At 38.9% G+C, this 21,785-nt stretch overlaps 1 protein-coding gene across 6 annotated transcripts in view; it reads right to left on the bottom strand.

Moving 5' to 3' along the window:
* Nucleotides 1-5,359: 5,359 nt before the first annotated feature.
* The window catches only part of PARP11 (poly(ADP-ribose) polymerase family member 11), a 57,565-nt gene continuing 41,139 nt past the window's right edge, over nt 5,360-21,785 (bottom strand). For 4 of the 6 annotated variants that reach the window (XM_023735671.1, XM_023735673.1, XM_023735670.1 and 1 more), the window contains 4 exons: nt 20,433-20,505; nt 20,218-20,348; nt 10,057-10,208; nt 8,187-8,655 (listed from right to left, as the gene is read on the bottom strand). In XM_023735671.1, the coding sequence (XP_023591439.1) occupies nt 8,339-8,655; nt 10,057-10,208; nt 20,218-20,348; nt 20,433-20,505 (673 nt within the window). In that variant the 3' untranslated portion in view covers nt 8,187-8,338. Of the gene's footprint in view, nt 8,656-10,056; nt 10,209-20,217; nt 20,349-20,432; nt 20,506-21,785 lie in introns of all 6 variants that reach the window. The other 2 variants (XM_023735674.1, XM_023735675.1) reach the window with 1 other exon arrangement.

Below are 21,785 nucleotides of genomic sequence, written 5' to 3'. Positions count from 1 at the left end.
AATAAATTATTAAAAAATTATTAAAAATTATTAAACATGTAGTATTGATATGTCATAGGTTCCATTTTTAAGCAAAGTTGGTGACTCATCTTTTCTGACACGTTTTGTAAAGAGCATAGAATATGCATATCATGTTCTGGGGTGTTAACTATACAATTATAAGAAACTGATTATCTGATCTGTGCCAAGATGGGTTGAAAACCTTTAGGATTCCATAATGAAGAAGATGCAAAGCACACCCAAGAGACAGCGCTGTAGGCAAACAGCTGGGGAGTCAGGAACATAAAAGAAGTTATAGGATTAGGGACTTAGGGTTTTTTGCCCTGAAGTAGTAAGGTTTAAGGGGTCACTGTCTTTGTGTTTATAGACTCAGAAAGTGCCCAAATTATTTGCTGGATTAAATCAAACCTTATATGAAGGAAGGAAAGAAAATAAGATTAAATGATAGCATATAGGTGGGTTATTCAGCAAGAACTTTCAACAGGCAAGATTCTAAAACATTAGAACAGACTACTACTGAGTAAAAAAAAAAAACACAGTTGCAATTGAGTTGATTTCAACTCATAGTGACCTTACGTGTGTCAGAGTAGAACTGTGTTCCATACAGTTTTCAATGGCTGATTTTTGGAAGCCAGTTGCCAGGCCTTTCTTTAGAGGCGGCTCTAGTTGGACTTGAACTACCTACCTTTTGGTTAGCAGACAAGTGTGTCAACTGTTTGTACCATCCAGGGATACCTACTACTGGGTAGGAGCCAACTTTTCTCAGCAATTATTATCAATGGGATAAATACCTTTCCAGCTGGATTTGGCCAGGGACTGTCCCACCTGGCATCAAGGGAATGATTTCTTGGTAATTTCTGGAGGCGCTTTTACTGTGTTCTCTAAAATTCAGAGATACGAATTCAGCTCCCAAGGAGTTTGTCATGACAATTCTGAAGTAAGATGCTGCCATCTAGTGTTTGTTGCTCTCAGGCTCAATTATAGCTACTTGTCTACCCACTGATCTAATTAGGAAAACTCTTAGCGGCTTAGTCTCTATTTTCTAATCAGACAAAATAGAGCTACATAGCAAAGCCACGCAGAACACGGAATCGGCATTCAATTACTTGTTGAAATAAAATATTCTTTTGTGAATAACTTAACAGTAGTCAGTACAGTGCAGAAACATGAGAATCCAGAGTTCACTTTCACCTTCCCTGGGTTGATTACATGCAGGGGTGCAACAGGGAACAGGTGTGGAACTTGTTCTGTGTGTCTTTAACGGGCAGACATAGGACCAAGTGGTGGAACATACAGGGCGAGAGATAACGAAGGCAAGTAAGAATTAATTTTCTGACATTTGGTATTGTCTAGTGTGGGTAGAAGTTCCCTGTTACTGGAATACTAGACACAGGCTAGAGTACTTCTTTGTGGGGAAGCTGGAGAAGGCATTTAAACCAGCAAAATAGTTGCTGACTGAAACAATGTTAAAAGCTCTTCTTGTCCTAGACTCTTGCGTTCCTGGACTGCACTGGTTTTTACCACTGAATCTTGTGTTAAGCATAGTACCTGGTATGTAGTAGATACAGATACTCAGTTGGTGTTTTGTTAAATGAATAAACACATTCATTTACAATGTCCCTGGAGGGAGAAAACCAGCACAAATAACAGTTATTTAACAAGTTGAGAAAGAAAAAAAGAGCAGTCCCCGACATTTAGAAGCTGACCTAGCACTCACAGCTAAGCCTTGTTATTCTCCTACTGAACATAAACTATCTCACTGAGTACCAACCTTAGAGACAGTGTTCTGAGACCATAATAAAATGAGACAAAGGCCACTTTCAAAATTTTGTCTGAGCACAGACCAAAAACTAAGGTCACCGTGCCACCCAGAGAATACCGAACACTCCCTCTCTCAGCCAAAATGAGTGACTATGCTTCTTTGCCAATTACAGCTTATCCTCGGGCTAGTCTCCCCCCCTTACAGATGATTTATTGAGACACTCAATCCTAGAATGCCTCAGCTTTCTGACAGCATCCAATCTAGAGGGAAACCCTGCTTCCTTAGACCCTTCCCCAAATCACCCAACCAAAGCCCAAATCCTGGAGTTAAGTCCTTTCTAACTCCTTCTTACTGGGACACTCTATAGTTCTCATAGTGAGGGTTCTCCATCACTGTAACTCCATCACTGTAATAAGCCCCATTTGTCTAACTACAGGGTTGTTCTTGATGGTCTTTGGCTGAAGGGCACTGACCAAGTAAATGTTAAGGAAAAAAAAAGATGCCCCTAACACCAAGTGCAATATGAATCTCAGGTCCGTGAGGGTTGTATTAGTTACAGAATACTTTCTGAAAGGGATGTGGGGCATCAAATGTTAATACCCACTAACACTTACTGAGGTGTACTTACTATGGGCCAAACATTATCCTAAGCACTTTACAGCCAGCTAATTCTCACAACAACCCTATGAGGTAGGCATTAGTATTATCTCCACTTTACAGATGAAGAAACAGAAGAACACAGAGGTTAAGTACCCTCCTCAAGGTCAGACAGCTGATAAGTAGTAACCAGTCAACCTGGCCATCTGAGAACAGAGCACATGCTTCAGAGGAATAGGACTCTGAAGGTAGAAAGGAGGTATGTGAGTGTGAGTTCTGGGGGGAGGCAGCAAAGGCAGGAGCAAGAATGAACTCCTCTACCTAATAGGCAATTTGATTCTCTTAGTAAATTACATAAAAATCTACATAACCCCTGCTCCTCCCTCCATATGTCCCTTAGCACCAATAATGGTTCCCTTACAGCTGGTCCCCAAGGCCCGACAGAGAGACTGGGGACAACACATTCGGGGTCTTTAAATGGCTTTGATTTTACCACCCTTAGTTTTAATGAAAAAACAAAACAAAACAAAAAACTCCAACCTGCCTCTACCCCACTCCTTGTTTTTCTCCTCTCTTCAAAGCCTAATGTGGCACAGATGGGTGGGGACAGGCGACATCAAATCAATCCTTCACATAATTAACACCTACTCACCTTTCAGATCTCCACATTCAAACATCACTTCTTAGAGAAGCCTTCTCTAATTCCCTAGGGTGGGTTAACTCCCTTTGCCACAGACTCCCACAGTGGCCTGAACTTCCGCTTTGGTGAGGCTCATCGCTCTTGTTCTTACAGTTAGTCAGTATCTGTCCTCCCTGCTAGGCTTTAAGTTCCCTAAGAACAGGGGCCACGTCTGACCTGTTCACTGCCTGGCACACCACAGGAATGGAGTTGTGAATGTGGAGAGGGGGTGGGGACTTTAATGAGGCAGAGTTTCAGGAAGAACCAGGTCAATTATTTTCCCTTCCTCCTTTAAGCACTTACTTCTTTCTTCTTAATGAAGCATGTTCCCTGAGATTGTATTTTCTTACCCAAACTAAAAAACAGCTTCCTCAGGCAGGTCAGATGTTGCCTGGAGAAATCTAGCTGGTTCTACCGGGTCTGTTTCTTTTAACAAGAGTCCGATCAGCCCTTCACAAACTTCACCTTCTGAAAAGCAAACCTTCCCCCGCTGGTGAGCTGTCCAAGATCACACTGAGTCAAATAGCAAAGCCAGAAATAAAACTCAGATCAGCTGGCTCCCAACTTGATGCTTGATCTTATGCTTTAAGAAAGAGGAGGAAATGGGCTTTGACACTGATTCTCCTAAGAGTGTTAATCAAACATGGGCTTATAATGCCTGCAGCTTCCACGTGTTATCTAGGAGACATTAAAGCATAATAAGCCCCTCAGGAAAAGGTATTTTTTAAAAAGGAACAGAAAAACACAAGAAGTACAGTCTGGGTTTATAATTAATATTGCAAAAATGACTTGAATTAAATTCTGGATTGGGACTCTTCTAAGCTCGTTACCGTAGTGAAGCTAGCATAAGCCACAGAGTCAGAATCAGCTTACTGTATAACCTCCTGATAGACAGTATAGCAAAGCTAGAAAGCTGCAGAAAACACAACTGTCTTTGGCATAACCCTATGTTCTAGTCTCATGAAAAGTCATTTAAAAACTAGTAAGATTAAGGCTAAATTCTTAGATACACAGCCACATAGTGAGACAGTTCAAATAAAAGCCAAGCTCTTAGCCTGCAGTGCTGAAGAATTCAAGCTAAGCAATTAACGCTGAGAAATGGATTACATAATCATACAGCAGCAGAACTTAGATCAGATATAGCAAGGCATTTACTGTCTGGGTATTAAGAGTAACCAAGACATCTTTTTACCTGGGATGGATCAAGTATAGTCCAGTCTATGAAGGTGGTGAGGTGGGGAAAGATAGACTACATGAGCTCCAAAACCACCTTCCATCTTAGACTCTCTGAAAACATGAGAAGTGAACTACCTTTGCAAAAGCGTCATTGGTTGACCTCTGAACTTCTTTCTTAAAGATTTAGGGCTCAACTTTCCTTGTATATATTACTCACACTAACCAGGCAGCCCCAAATAATTGTATACTTCATCATTCTTGGAAATGTTCACTTCTTCCATCTGTGTTGCCCCAAGCCAACATCATGAAATTATTTAGTAGGAAAGTGAGGCAGGGCAGCTGGTTTTCTTTAAACCTCTTCCTGCATGTAGTGTAAAGAATAAAAATAAATAAAATCAGTAAAGTGAGTAAAATCACCTTGCCAAAGTTTCTAATCGAAAATAATTTTTGACAAGGCTTTTTGTTTTTTCCTTTTCCTGCTATATTTACCTTTTATCTTTCTCTTTTACAAGTATGGAATGTATAATTTCATCTAGAAATGGACTATCTATTTTAAGCAAAAGAAAATGTCATATTTAAAAATAAAACATCCTTCTCAAAGGACAGAGGGACATTTGGGGTCTAAAGCACGACCACAACCACTGTAAGATTATTTCTAGTATCAGATTGTTTCCTGGCCACCTGGGAGGTAACCTCAAATACCTGAGTGGCCTAGGAACAAATTTTGTAAAGATGTCATGCTTATACATCATCAGCCAAAGCTCAACTGAATTTTTAACCTGGTAAGTCTTAAAAATTAGTCCAACATTTAGATAGACTGGGGATATGATTTTATAAGTGAAAAACTTGATTTTTTCCCCCCACGGGTAAGTGTCCCTCATTCTGTCCCTCATTTTTCTCAGCTTAAAAATTAGGATATCCATTGATACCTTCCTTTTTGCCAATAAAAGCTTAAAGAGAAACAGGATGTTTAACTGGTTTCAGAAGGAACGACTGTTGACATACCAGAGTGGTGGAGGCAGTCTGGACTACAGGAAGTGTGCTCTGCAGGTGACACAGGCACCCCTTCCAGAAGTGCTCCTCTGAGCCAGGGAAGCACACCGAGAGGAAGCGATGTGGTAGATGCCAGGACTTCATCTGCTTTGGAATTTTCAATAGCACAGAGTGAATGATTTTACCCACAGATTATTTGATTAGCAGTAGCTCATGATGATTCAAACTAAGAACAAGAGACTCCCCACCCCAGCCCCCATCCTCAAAGAGGGTTACATAAGACCTATAGGCAACAAATTCCTTGACAGTCTATTAAATTTGAGCTGAAAATCCAGGTTTACATAATGTAAGGTGGAGATGGGACAGAGAAATCAGAGGAACAAATACATGGCATACATAGACAACCAAGACCTGCCAGGGAAAGCTTTAATCACCACATGTAAAAACAGTACGTTCATATAGCAAAAATGGCTTCAAATTCTTTATCATCATCACCATCAACAATCTGGAAATGAAATGTTGCACTAATACAAAACTTTCCTGTTCATAATGAAAAGATTTATGAAACTATTTTTTATAAATGTCTTTTTTACCCTGAGGCTGATACCACCAAAGTGAAAAACAAAAGCCACTATCAGCTAGAAATTATTCAATGTAGGATTTTTAAAACTATTTACTCATTCAACTGGAATGACTTCTCTTCACTCCTCCCACCCACACTATGTGCTGACAAGAGGAAAAGGTGGCAAATGGTTGTGTCCAGTCTTGTATAGTCATTATGGGATTTACAACTTAATCCACTGACAAAGATCAAGAAATAAGACTTTAACATCAATCAATTCTATACTACAATATTTTAAAGAATGTATCGAATCAGCTCTTTTTTTATAAAAGGGAAGCTGGCAGTACACTCTCAAACAAAATAACAGCACAATACTTTCTTACAATGGCTACTGCAGCACACTCTAGAATGTTTACTACATATAAGCCAAATAGTTAAGTTCCGAGTCCACATAGACTGCCTTGCAAATACTCGATTCTGGGCTCTCGGTCACCTTAAGATGTCTAGAAGAATAATAAACTTAAAATGCCACAATAGTTATTCCATTCAAGGGATGGGAGAAGTATTCATGTTAAATTGGAAAAAACGACAGCCAAAGGGGGAAACTCTTAACATTTTTTTGAATGCAAATATAACAAATCGGTAGAACAAAAAGATCTTCAAAATCTGAATTCCTAATATTTCTAACACTGTTAAAGAATGTATCAAATCAGCTCTTTTTTATAAAAGGGGAGTTGGCAGCACACACTTAAGACAAAATAACAGCACAGTACTAACAAGTCTAGAGCCAAGTTGTGTTACCTCTCTCAAGACAGCCTACTGACTTCTTCCAATTATTTTCATGATGATCTCTGGAATGTTTTTAAAATGTGTTCTTTCTAAATATTCACCGCACTTCATCTAAACAGGCTGTTAGTCTGCACATTTGACTCAAAATCTTTGTTACCACTTGTTTCAAAGTACTGTATGTGCAATTTCCTCTGTACTACTTACTTTCAACTGTATAATTACAGGTAGCCTGGGTTATAATAAAAATCTGGGGAAATATGACAGCTGAAGAACTGTCATCCCTAATCCTGCTCCAGACTCTTTACTTTTATTGTTTCTAGATGCCTTCCCAATCCAAACTATTGAGTTGGACATTTAGGCATAAACAATGGACACTCGCTGGATTTTTCTTGAGAAATTAAACTATGTTCATTAAATTTCAGCCAAAACTGGGTTAGGGTAATGGAGAGAAAATTTAGTGACAGAGTGAATCAGAAAAAGGTTTTCTGGGAAAGGCTTGCTCCAAGTGCTCTCTTTTTCAGGCAGAATCATGGCAAATCAAGACTAGAAAGACTTAACAATCATGTCTTCAATCCCTCATCTCATATTTGAATTCCCATATAGCATTCCTGCCAAGCTGTTGTCCAGCCTCTTCTAGAACATCTCTAGGGTCAGGGAAGCTGTTCCAACACTACTGATTCTTCCTTGTAATAGAACAGCAAAACAGATGGGACAGGTAAACAAGTTTCCATTAAATGTGGTTCTGAATTGTATCTGCCTTTTCAAGAAAGTAGATTGTCAATTGCTACTCAAAAGGTTAAATCAGGTTTGTCTCAAGCATCCTACGCTTTCTGCAATGATTCATAATGCAGAGCTATGACTTAGAAATGTGAATTTTAGAAATCACTGTTGATAGCTGCATGGGGTAGATAATAAGAACATCTTAGAAGTGATCATTGTAGGGACCCCAAAAGAAAGGGAAAATTAATGTTTCAAATAATAAATAAAAGTTTTACTTTGAAGATGCAATAAACACCTTGTTTTTGGTACAGAGAACTCAACAGCCTTGGTGGATGAATTGTAGGCTAGTTACAGTCTGCAGCACTTGTCAATTCAGATGTAGGAGACAGAAGAGAATAACGGGACTAGTCTGAGGCTGCAGCCTGCTATCCCTTTAAGGCAACGGGAAGCAGGGCACTCGACCTTGATTTTCTCCTTCTGGCTTGTTTGGCAGCACTGCAAACACTTTTCTTGTTTCTGATTTCTCTCAAGATACTCAGCCTGTGCAGGGTTTTAAATCCCCCCTCCTTCCTTCAGAAGACCAACAAAGCAATGTGCTGGTGGATAATAATACCGGAATTCAACTTACAAAGGATGAATTCCTCTAAAGGGACACATTTATGCCTATATTTTTATTTTTTGAACATATATATGGATAAGTCTATTTGTACCGAAAACATTTATCCTACTAACAAACACACACATCAACTTTAAAGGCTCGGAATGCCCATGTTATTTGAGACACAGCTGATTCAACTTTGAATGCTATCTTTCCCCTGTGTGTTAAAATGGCAATGGTGTCAATTTTTAAAAAGCAGGACTATGAGTAACAGACAAAAACAAAACACCAACAAAAAACCAACCTTAACGTCAGTATGTCTTTTTATATGGAGGCCACTTGTTTTTCATATCTGTTTCAAAAGTATCAGATAGTTAGTGTTTAGTGGCTAGATGATAGGAGAGCAAATCTTCCTGCAAGAAAGAATAAAACTTCCTTCACCACTGAGATTTGATACTGGAATCAATGAAAGTCTATTAAGTACTCAGGATAGATTTGGTTGGCATCAAAAACCACAAAGATCTTTGGATTCCAGGTGTCATCCACACAGCTGTCATACAAATTCACATAGCTCCCGTCTTTGGAAGGAGGTCGCATGTATTTGGAGTCTCCGTTTATGTAATCTCCAATTAGCACTCGAGCCAGAAACATAGATTTACATGTTCTAAATAGATGCCGCTGTTGAAAGCTGACACCGTGAATTTGGAATGTGTTTCCATGCTTTATGTCATCTTTGCAGAAGCGACTGGAGTAAGCAGCATCCCTAGCGAAATAGGTTCCTTAAACAAAAGGACAAAAAAGAGCCAAGATTACTCCTGAGAATGCATTAAACACAAGAAAAAACACTGTATTGTCAGGAATAGACACATGGAACTGTATAACAAACAGATGTGGAATTTCCTCATCTGTAGAACTTTAAGAAAAGAACAGAAATCCATCTGCTAACGACTGCTATGGTACAGTTGGCCATACGGATAGATTTGTTGGTACAGAGCAGCCTCCAGCCCCCAATTACAGTTACTGAAACTGTATTCAAAAGAAATCTTAAAAAGAAACCCAATATGTAAAAGAGATAAAAACACGGTTTCGGTGGTTATCCTAAGTGTCACAGGGCCTCAGTTTTAACGGCTTGGACCTCTCTCTCATTTCTACTTCTGCCTACCACTTTTCCCACCCCACCACCTTCTTCCTGCATCCAGCAAGGCTCCGGGGAGCACAATTTGAAAACTACTGGTCTATAGGTTATTCTAAACCCCAGAAAACCATATTTCTATGATACAAGTTAACCAGTAATATTTCTGGAAATAATAGAATCCCATAAATTTCTGAGAGAGTGCAATGTTATTCCTATCAAGCATTCCAGACAAACAATTTCACTGGTTCATTTCCAAACATGAAAACTCAATAAAGCAGTTACTCTTCCTAAATGGGAGGCTTGAGAGATTGACATCATCAAGAGAATAATCATACCAATACTGATGGGCATTATGTAACACTTTTCTGATCCTGTTAGAGTTAAATAAGCAGATGGCCTTTTCAACAGCTATTTAAAAAATTAAGTGACAGCCAGTTCTCTTGTTGGATGTAACGTACAAAGTAAGGACCAGAACAATAAATGTCCATCCCGTACCTTTCCCCTCACCCCTCTCCTTAATTTGACTGAGTACTGGGCATAAATTGAAGAACTTGCACTTTCACAAGCATTAGATATAAGGTGAGGTTTTCCACCTAATATTCCTTGTTCCTTATTAATATTCTTACCCACTATGTTCTAAAAAGAAAAAAACCTAGCACCTACACCTATGTACAATGTAATTAATTTTTTTTCTTTTTTTCTATATTTGCCATAAATCAGTTTAGTGTATAGGTTTGTGCATGGAAAGGACACTGAATAAAATATAATGAAAAAATCAGCTAATATGGACATGATGTCACATCTGGATGGATGCCTGGGACTTGGGAGCCAGTTAATCTGATAGAGGTATAAAAATCTTCAATCTTGTACATACAAGAAGTGACTTTTCCGTGACTTAAAAACTCTGAGAGTGTGCCAGGAACCTAATATAGTAACTTTTAACTTAATGACTACCAAACTCCTGAATTACAGAATAATCAATGATCCCTAAAGACAGTAGATTTTCTCCTAGAACCCAAACTGGACCTGGAATTCTGATAATTACCTTTTCCAAAGAGAGCACCATGTATACCATTTATTCTCCAATCAAAATTATGAATGCAAATTGCTTCCACAAATTCACTGCTGGTACCGTGAAATAGCATTTGTTCATTAATCTGAGGCACACCCCTTTTTTTCTTGAGCTGAGCCTTTTTCCTAAAAACACAACACACATATACACAAAAACACACACAGAAATATACCGTAAGTGGCATTAATTAATTTTTTTTAAGGAGCAAAGTTCAATAGAAAGGTTGAAATAGAAAACACTTCTCTTAATATAAATCATAAATGGACAAAGCAGCTCTAGAAAATAAACCATTTCAAATGCTTCTTAAGACAGATAAATCATTTTGGCAAAAACTGTAAGTTAACATTGAGGCTTAAAGTTGAAAACCATACCCCAAAACTATACCCCATCATAGTAAAGGTAATTGATTTCCTAAACCAGGTAAGCTTTACAGATACCTAAAAATGAAACCAAAAACAATTAAATAATATAATGTTCAGAGTCTAAGACAGTGAGTTCTTTGAGCAGGGACCAAGTCTTAGTGCTTTTATCCCCAGAGATCAGAAAATATTGGTTGAATTGAACTGAAGTTTGAAATCTTAGGGCTGGAAGGGACATTAGGCCATCTAGTTCAACCCCTTTCCCAAAGGACAAATCCCCTCTAATATGTATAAGGATATTCAATGTAGGACTGACTGCAACAGCAAGAAAAATCTAGAAGCAGCCTAAAATTCTTTCATAAAGGAATGAATAATTATATTTATATATAAAAGTAAAAAGTAATGAACTAGATCTACATGTATTAACACAGATAAATCTTCAAAAATAATATTGAATGTAAAAAAGGAATTTTGAAAAAAACAAATATATAATGCAAAATAATACACTGCATTGTATAGGTATACATACATAAATAGTAAAAAATATAAAAATATGGACAAAAAGGCATCACACCAACCTCAGGAGGAAGGGAGAAGAGCAGGATGGGGGTTGGGGGTAAACCCTTCACCTGTATCTGTAATGCTTTGTATCTTAAAAAAAAAAAGACATGAAGATGAAGAAAATGTGACAAATATCAAAATGTTAAATCTGGTAATTACATGGGTGTCTGTAAACTACAGCATTTTTATTTTTGAAATAGTTCATAAAAATATATTTTTAAAAATTAAAAAGAATCTCCTTCCCCCATAACATCTCTGAAAGAGCTATTTAACACTTGCCTCAATCTGTTCCACTGTCAGGTGCTCACTGCTTTGCAAGACAGCACTATCTGTGATCAGCTGCAATTGTTCAAAGGTACATCCACCCCAACACTGAACCACAATCTGCCTTCCTGCTATTTCTGCTGACTGGTCTTAATCTTTTCTGAACACAGAACAAAGCAAACCACTCTTATACCTAACAACCCTATCCAAATATCCAAAAATAATTATGAACACCGACTAGGCTTCCTTCTCTAGGTTAAATATACACCATTCCCTCAGCTATTCTTTACAGGGCACAGCTTCCAGGCCTTTCTCCATCCTGGACAGTCTTTAGTTGACAAGAATCTGATGGATACCTTTCTAGTTTACTAACGTTGGTTAGAAATAGAAACTGAGCCCAGATATCACCAGAAAGCACTGGCACCACTGTGTTCATCTCTGCAGCAGTGGCAGCAGACTGCTGATTTACATGAGTTTGTAATCAATGAAAACTCCCAGGGGTCTTTCCCCTCACTGCTATCAAACCAGGCCTCACTGAGCTGGTTACATTCATACAACTGATTTATAAGCCTAATGTAGTACCTTTATTTCAGTTAAGCTTCATCTTAATATAGAAACTTAAAAAATATAAATTAAATAACCAAGTAAAACATCCACATCTGAGACTGACAAAATTGATAAAAACAATACCCAGTTTAGTGAATGTGTTGGGGAATGAATCCTCTTATTCAGAGAATAGAAATGGAAGTGGACATGATCTTTCTTGAAGGCCATTTGACAATATGTATCAAAATTTAAAATGTGTATGCTTGGATCCATTGGTGATACCTTTTCAGTCCATTAAGCATGGCATTGGGAGGATGTGCATTTGTGCATTAACCAAATATTTACTTCGGGAAAAAAAGCATGTTTTCACTAAAAACAAATTATGCTAACTTTCTTTTTGTAGAATTTTATGTACTTTTTTTTTTTTTTTTTAAAACAATGCATATTTGTTACTTTTCTAACTAGGAAATAAAAAAGGCTTTTTAAAAAGAGGTCATTGTATTTGTTTTGACCCACTGTTTCAACCTTCCAAGGTCTTTCTGACTCCTGATTCAGTCACACAATAAACAAGCCACCCCTTCCAGTTTTGAATCTTTCAGGAATGTGATGAGCAAGGCTTCTACATCTGCATCCACATTGCTGATAAAAATGTTGAAGGGCCCAAGAGGAAAGCATCCACACCATTCAAGATGCTCTTTCGATCAAGACTTTCAATCGGCTATTAATTTTTTTCTTTGTACTATCACCTGACCTACATTTCTCCATGTTGTCTCCATTATAAGACACTTTCTCCATCTTGTCTCTAAGAAACATTCTCCTCCACTTTGTAGAAATCAAGTTTTACTATCTAAAGATCTCATCTATTTACTATTATGATAATCCTATTAGTCTGGCATTAGTAAATCCCTACTATTTTTTTTTTTCTAAGTAAACATTTGCTTAATACACATCCTTCTAATGGCAAGCTTAATGGTCTGGAATTATTAGAATCTACTATTAGAAATCAAGACAGTCACCCATTTCTACTTTTCAGGCACATTAAAGTGAATCTTGGTTTGAAAATTCACTAGGGTCTCTCTTAGATGTTGTAAATGAACTGCTGTAAATGAAGTGTGGCCATTGGCAGGCATTGAAAAACTGCTTAGTTACTGGATTGGATGCAGCACGGACACCAGCTGAAGGCAAGGAAGGAGGGTGGTCAAAGCTTTGCATCTCCACAGCACGGTTTATCCTAGTGCCCACTACAAAGGCACTTATGAAATGTGTAGACTCACAGTGTTAGGTCCTTGGTACTCCAGAAAGGCTAGAGTGATCTCCAAGGCTTCTTGAACTTTAGTTAAGCCTAAGGGGAAAGCCATAAGCTCCTCACAACCCTGCCTACCTTTCTCCATTGCCACACTAATTTTGAACCTATCGAAAATACTGTGGCACTGCCTTCTCGAAGATGTCTCAGAATGACACGCCCTCACAGAAACTAGAGTACCACAAGGGCTAAACAGTGTATGCCACATGCTCTAAACTGCAACAGGAATATCTTCAGGCTCTGTACTGAAATAAGTTCACTGAGGTTTAGACTAGCGGTTCTTTGTCTTGGCTGAACACAGAATCACTTGTAGAACTTTTTAAATACAAAAATGTCAGAACCCAGAGTTCTGGATTCAGTGGATGTGGGATGGTTAACAGACATCTCTAGCGCTCAAGAGCTCCACAGGTGATTCTAATATGCAGCCAATGTTGAGAATCTCTGATCCAAATCCACATTCTTAATGACAGATAGCTTTCACTCTTATTTCCTTGGTGCCTTATCTTTCCCAACCCTGGGTCAATCTAACCACTTACCCTCTCTGGTCTTACATTAGGACTGCTAAAATAAATCAGACAACATCCCCATGGTTTCCACTACAAATTCATGTATTCCAACTTCAGCTAGGTCCTCAGTGCTGATGGAAATCCTATGTTTCCCAAGTTAGCACTTTTCCCCCCATTTCTCGCAGTGACCATTTCAAATCTCCCTTTTCCTCTTTCTTGCTTATCCACATCTCCCAACATCTCATTCTCTGCAGGTGACCTCAATTCTGATCTCACCAAGGAAACTGAAGGTTTTAGGAGGAACTTCCTAACCTAACTCCTCCCCACCCCCACTTCCACCTCCACCTATCTGTAAACATAACTGGATCACACTTCCCCTTGTCTATCTCCTTCTGACGTATGTTCTTGAATTCTATCCCATCACGCATCATTAGGAGACTTAATTCATCCATTACCCCTCCCTTCTTTCTCCTGTCTTTTAAACTCTCTCTCTCTCTCTCTGTATAGGCTCTTTCCCATTACAAGTTAAACATGCTCATGTCTCTCCCATCTTTAAATTCAAAAAATATTAGACAAGACAAAACAAAAGCATCCTCCCCAACCCCGCATTACCCATCTTCTCACATCTCACATCCTCTTCACTATCAGCTTCTTAAGAGTTGTCAACATTCACTGTATACACAGTATAGCTTCTACCAACATTGTTCTCATCATGGTTATCAATGACTTTCTCGTTCCTAAATCCAAAGGACATTTTCAATATTTATCTTACTTGGCATCTCTTCAGTGTCTGACCCTGTGGATGACACCAACTTGCATAACTACTTTCTTCCTTTGGCTTCTGTGGCTCCACATTCTATGGATTTTCTTCTCCTTTGTGGCTGTTACTTTTCACTCTCCTCCTTGGGCTGTCTCTTCCTCCATCCACTTCCAGAGTTTAGTCCTTGGCCTCCTCTTTTCTTTATTTATTTATTTTTTGTTGTTGTACTTCAGGTGAAGGCTTACAGAACAAATAGTTTCTCATGAAACAGTAGTACACATATTGTTTATGACATTGGTTAACAACCCCACAACATGTCAACCCTCTAACTTCTCAACCTTTTTTCTTTTTTTTTTTTTGTGAAAAGTACACATAGCCAAAGATACACCAATTCAAAAATTTCCACATGCACGGTTCAGTGACATTGACTATGCTCTTCCAATTGGGCAGTTATTCTCACTTAAGATGAAGGCTTACATAACAAAACAGTTTCTCATTTAACAGTTATTACAAATGTTGCCCTATGACAATGGTTAACAATCTCACAACACATCAACCATATCCTTACTCAACCTTGGGTTCCCTATCACCAGCTTCCTTGTCCCCTTCTGCCTTCTGGCCCTTGTCACTGGACTACTGTACCTCGTTAGTCTCATTTGGTTTTACAGGGCTGTCCACTCCCAGGCTGAACGGTCAACCTCGGAGACAACTTCACCACTGAGCTAAAAGGGTGTCTGGGGGTCATACTCCTGGGGTTTCTCCAGTCTCCTTTAGGCCAGTAAATCTGGTCTTTTTTTTTGTGAGACAGAATTATGTTCTACATCCTTCTCCAGCTCTGTCCAGAACCCTCTGTTGTGATCCTGGTCAGAGCAGTCAGTGGTGGTAGCCAGGCACCATCTAGCTATACTGGACTCAGTCCGGTGGAGGCCTTGGTAGCTGTGGACAATTAGTCCTTCGGACTAATCTTTTCCTTGTATCCTGTTGTTTTCACTCTCCCTTGCTCCCGAAGGGATGAGACCAGTGGAGTATCTTAGATGGCTGCTCACAGGCTTTTAAGACCCCAGACACTACTCACCAAGACAGAATGTAGAGCATTGTCTTTATAAGCTGTGTCATGCCAATTGAGCTGGATGTTCCCCAAGACCATGGTCCCCACAGCCCTCCGCCCAGCAATTCAGTCCCTCAGGGAGTTTGGATGTGTCTATGGAGTTTCCATGACCTTTCCTTGTACAAGTTGTGCTAGTTTCCCCTGTACTGTGTACTGTCTCACCCTTCACCCAAGATACCACTTATCTATTGCCTATTTAGTATTTCCCCCCCACCCCTCCCAACCCTGGTAACCAACAAAGATTGTTACATTTTGTGTGTGAACTTTTTCATGGGTTTTTACAATAGAGGTCTCATACAATATTTGTCCTTTTGTGATTTATTTCACTCAGCTTAATGTCCTCCAGTTTCATCCGTGTTATGAGATGGTTCACAGATTCACTGTTGTTCTCTCTCGTTGCATAGTACTCCACTGTGTGTATGTACCATAGTTTGTTTATCCATTCATCTGTTGATGGCCATCTAGGTTGTTTCCATCATTTTGCTACTGTGAACAATGCTGCCATGAACAGGCCTCCTCCTTTCTTAATCTACATACACTCCCTGGTCATCTTATCAGTTCTTACAGTTTCTATTACTCTACATTTCCTCACAACTCCAAAACTTTTATCTCTAGTCTACACCACTCTCCTGAGCTCTCGTCCCACATATCAACTGCCATATATCAACTGTTGTTGTTGGCGTTAGCTGTCATTTAGTTGACTTGGACTCATGGTGACCTTATATACAAAAGAATAAAACATTGCCCAGTCCGGCATCATCCTCATAATCGCCAGCCAGCATGTTTGGGTCCACCATTGTGTCTATTGTGATAATCCATCTTACTGTGGGTCTCCCATACCCTCACTGGCCCTCTACTTCATCAAATATTTTGTTCTCTTGTAGCAACTGATCTCTCCTGATGGCGTGTCCAAAGGAAGCAAGTCAGACAATGTTTGGTTGTGAGCCATAAGGTTTTCACTGGCAAATTTTTGGAAGTAGATTGCCAGGCCTTTCTTCCTGGTCTTAATCTGAAAGCTCTGCTAAAACCTGTTCACCATGGATGACCCTGCTGGTATCTGGAATACCAGCGGCACAGCTTCCAGCATCACAGTGGCACGCAAGCCATCACAGTACAGTAAATGGACAGACGGGTGGTACATATATCAACTTCTCCTCCCTAAACAAGAATTGAATAAAGCTTTCCAGAAAGATAAAGACTAAGACTTGTTCCCACACCTATTCCCTCAGTCGATTAAAACAAGTAAAAAATGTGGAAGTTATCCTTCCCATCTCCCTTACGCATTCTGTCCCACACATTAAATCAAGCAGCAAGTCCTATCACCGTACATCCTTAATATCTTAAAACTGTCCTCCAACACAGCAGATACCACTTTGTTTCGGGCCACCCAATGGCTGTCAGTTGAATGAAACAATTTCCTAAATTAGTCTCCCTGCTTCAGTGATCTCTTTTAACCAGGGTTTCTCCATCTTGGCACTTTTGACATTTTGGGCTAGATAATTCTTTGTTGTAGAAGGCTGTCCTGTACATTGTATAATGTTTAGCATCCCTGGCATCTACCCACTAAATGCTAGTAGCAACTCCCCACACCATCATATGACAATCAAAATGCCTCCAGCCATTGTCAAATGTTCCCTGGGGGGGGCAAAATCACTCCCAGTTGAGATCTACTACTTTATATCCACAGTACAGCCTGACGAATTTTTTTTTCTAAAATACAAATCAGATCCATCACTCTCTTGTTTAAAAGTCCCACAATGGCTTTCCACTGTTCCCAGGAAAAATTCCAAGCTTCTTAATCTGGCTAATAACGACCCACATGGCTTGGCCCCTGCCAACTCTCTGACCTCAACTCTGGATCCATCCAACTCAATTAAGGCTACTGAAGAAACGCACATAACCACCCAAGTGATTCCACTACGAACTCCTGCATGCTCTGCTTCCTGCCTACCTTTCTAGCCTCCTCTCTCACCAGTCATCCTAACTGCCTGTTCTCTTTGAAATTCTCTCAGTGCTATTATATGTTCCCTTTTGTATCCAAATTATGGCCCATGCTGCTTCTGATACCTGTGATGCCCTGCCCTTCTCCTACCTTTGTATAGCTTAAATGACACCTGCTTCAGGAAGTACCCCTTGATACTCTCCCTTCTACAACACACACGCTACACTTTGGTCTTCAAGGGTGGACAGATATCTTCACTTTGTGCTCCCACGATGCCCTAGCTCACCCTTACATTCCTGTGTTACAATGGCCTGACTCCTTGTCAAAGCTATGGTCCTGTACACTGTTATATCCCCAGCGTCCAGAAGAGTGCCTGTCACAAACTAGGGGCTAAAACATATTTGTTCGAAGGGAGGAAAGCAGGAAAGGCCCAGACAATGTGTAAACTGATGCCCTGTGGACTCACGTGGGCCTGACTGCTTATATGGTAAGTCACAGGTTACAAAACAATGAGATTGACTAGGTTACTTTAGTTCTCAGGCAGATGTCAAAATGACAGGCTGCCCTTACAATGAGATTCAGCATTTTCTACTGTCATAGCAGGTAGCAGATTCATTTACCATCACAGATTTCTATAGGCTGACATTGCATAAAACTGTGACAGGCATCACTGAAATAAAATCATTTCCAATGAAATTCTTAGTATAAAATGTTTTGGTTTTCACTGGTACATTTTTATCACTAGGATTTAATTGAGGATTCAAATTATGAGGAAGACTAATATGAACTCCATTTCAGAGGCCAGATTAAGAATAATGAATTAAATTTTCATCACATCATTTCAGAAAAACATACTTTATTCACTGTAAGAATAAAATAAAAGGAGGAGAAGCCTTTATCCTCCCTTACAAGAGAATCACCTAAACAAGAACTGAATAAAGCCTTCTAAACTCAGTTATTGTGAGAAGCGTTGGTTTGACCAAAAGACTCAAGACTATAAAGAACACAAGCTGAAAGCCCCTTATTTTACCATAAACTATTGCAAGACTCAAAACTGGAATGTACTCAGGCCACATTAACTAACTTACCAGAGCATGAAAGAATTTCATGTACCATTACCAGGCAAAAGTCGGCCTAATTTTAAGTCTATGAGAATGAAATGAGTTAAGGTCTGTGATTTGCTTTAAAATACTTCAACAACAATAATAATAACAAAAAAAAAAAAAAAAAAGGGATAGATGATTTGTGGTAAATCTTGATAAATGTTCAATCAGGTACATGTGGGTTCATTATATTCAACATTCTACTTTTGTATCTATTTGAAATTTTTCTGAATTAAAAAAATTAAAAGTCAGCCTATATTAAAAAATACTAGAAATCAATCTCATCCAAAAATATCAATAAAAAATATTTCAGAGAACCATTCATTTTAAGTAATAGTTTTTATAAATAAAAAATACAGTACAGCAGATTAATTTGGGCAATTCTTTGAAGTTTTCTGTAATGGGCTTTATTTTTAGGTTACGGGCACACTGAGCAATCTTATGGGCCATTTCCAACTTAAATCGAGTGATAAATTGAGATTTTAAATCTTAAAACGTAAACCCTGGGCTAAGCAGAAAATCTGAAGGTAAGTTTTGAAGTGTCCTTCAAGACAAAACAAGCAAATGTCTACAGGCAAGGTAGTGTGATTATTAAAAAATTACTCAACAATGTTTTCAGAAACTTCTAATTCAACATAAAAGGCTGAATTAACAAAGTCATTTCAACCAAACTAAGGAGCTCCCCAGATTCCCTTGTAATGCCAACGTGATCTTTAAGGTTGTGTGTCAACTTGGCTGGGCCATGATTCTTAGTGGTTTGGCAGTTATGATGTAGTTTGGCAGTCATATAATGATGTAATCACCTCCATGATGAGATCTGCTGTGAGTAGCCAATCAGTTGAAAGGGAGTTTCCTTGGGAGTGTGGTCTGCATCCAATATAGGTAGACTTTCTGGTAAGGCTCACGGGCTTTTGCTCACTCTGGATCCTGCAGCTAGCTCCTATTCATCTGACCTCCAGTTCTTAGGACTTGAGCTAACAGCTTACCTGCTGATCTTGGGATCCATCAGCCTCGACAGTCTCTGAGCCAGCAGCCTGCCAGCTCACCTGCCAATCGTGGGATATGTCAGCCTCTGCAGCCTGTGAGCCAGAGACCTGTTGTCTGACCTGTTGATCTTGGGTTCACCAGCCCCTGCAGCTATGTGAGTCAGGAGACATCTCCAGCCTCACCCATGGACTTGGGACTTTCCAGCCTCTACAAATGCATAAGCCATTTCCTTGATATAAATCTCTCTCTCTCTCGATATATATATATATATATATATATATATATATATATATATATATATATACACATTTATACAGATGCTTCACTGGTTTTGCTTCTCTAGAGAACTCAGCCTAAGAGCCAATTTCAGCCAAGATGCACAGCTCTAAACCTTGAAAGGAGAGAGAGCTTCTGGGAGTGCTGAACAGCCTTTTACCTCTAACATCGCATTACAGTAATACATGCAAAATCAACCACATTTCCCTTATAGAGCAGCACTCCTCTAGTCCCTAAGAATGCTAAACAAGACGGCTGAGAGACCAGGTTAAAATATAGCAAGAGAAAAGCACAGCTCATTTAAACAGTTCACATGGCAACACTAAAGATTAATAAAATTAACATTTGTGCTTAACTGTTTTTAAGATTACAAAAGTCTTAGAGGCCAAAGAAAGGATTCAGACTAGAAATTGTCTCACCTGCAAAAGAATTCCCACAAGTCTAGGTTCTGAATTCTCTGAATTCTTTTAATTCGGTTGCGATCCATTGTTTTCCCAAAGAGACTAGCAACTTCATTGTATTCATGTGTTTGACTGTGCAAAGGAATAAGCTGGAAAAAGAAGTTTGCATGATTTCATTGGGGTCCTTTTCCAATCTCTTTCAGAGTATACGCTTAGGTCAGTTCTGCTCTTACCTGATACGGTACTTCAGTATTCACATTCTCCCAGTGTGGTGGCATGGGAATAGCCTCATTTTCACAGATATAACTTTAAAAAGCAAAAGACAAAACATTAGAAGCTGACTGCAATTACTGTCCATGATTAGTCTTTTCTCCAAAACAGAATTTTCATGTTTGGGTATAGGGACAAATACAACTAATTGTAGCCTTTCACTTCATTTAAAAATATTTATTGAATGTATATTGTGTGCTACTTTTTAAGTGCTGAACTGGAACCTTTGATGGAAAACACCCAACCCTACATACCATCAAAATGTCAAAAACAGTTGTTTGTGTTGTTTTTCTGAAACTTCCAGAACTTCTTTAAAATGTAAGGAAGATTTTATATAAAAAATGAAGGGAATTTCCAAGAAGAAAATCAAATTCTTGATTAAAAAAACCTTTCGACATATTATACTGCCTACTGAACCAAAAAAAAAGAAATCCAAACCCATCAGCACTATATTCAATGTCCTCCATGATCCAACTCAAACCTAAACTTTTCTTTATCAGCCCCTATTCCCCTGGTGCAGCGGTTAAGAACTACAGAGACCTACGGCTGTTAACCGAGAGGTTGGGCAGTTCAAATCCACCAGGAGCTCCTTGGAAACCCTATGGGGCAGTTCTACTCTGTTCTATAGGGTCGCTATGAGTCAGAATTTACCATGTCTAAGCCACTGGATGTGAATATAGACAAAGACAGTAATGTTCAGGGTTTAATGGCAAAAGCTGAAATTGACACACAAATCTTCTCTGTTATTGGAGGTTACTGGAAGAAATTCATAAATTTCAAGCTTATACTTGATTTAGCTTACTTTTTTAAAACTTATTTTAATTTCTGAAAAGATAATACAGTCAGAAATTAATACGTATAAAAAAGTATACAGTGAGAAGTGTCCCTTCCACTCTAGTCTGTGAGCTGTCCAATTCTTACTGCCTTGCCCCAACCCCAGGTAATCACTGTCTTTAGTCTCTTGGGTATTCTTCTAGAACTTCTTTAGGTAAATACAAGCCTTTTTTTTTTTTCCCTTCATCTTAATGGTAACAGAAAACATACATTTTCTGCACTCGGCTTTTTTCACTTAATATATTTTTAGCTATCTCAGTACATAAAGAGTGTCCTTATTTCCAGTCTCGACAATACAGCCTGGCACGTAATAGACAATAAATACTGGATGAATGAATGAGTGCATTCATAGATGTACAGGATTCCACTGTATGGATATACCATAATTTATTTAACCAGTCCTCTACTGATGATATTTAGCTTATCTTGAGCTCTTCGATACTGTATTAAGAATGCTTCAAACAACAAGTTTGTCCGTTTGT

Source organism: Trichechus manatus, unplaced genomic scaffold (assembly GCF_000243295.1).
Source record: "Trichechus manatus latirostris isolate Lorelei unplaced genomic scaffold, TriManLat1.0 scaffold00081, whole genome shotgun sequence".
Classification (NCBI taxonomy): Eukaryota; Metazoa; Chordata; class Mammalia; order Sirenia; family Trichechidae; genus Trichechus; species Trichechus manatus.
Note: the sequence above shows the minus strand (reverse complement) of the source record. Positions and strands in the feature narration are given on the sequence as shown.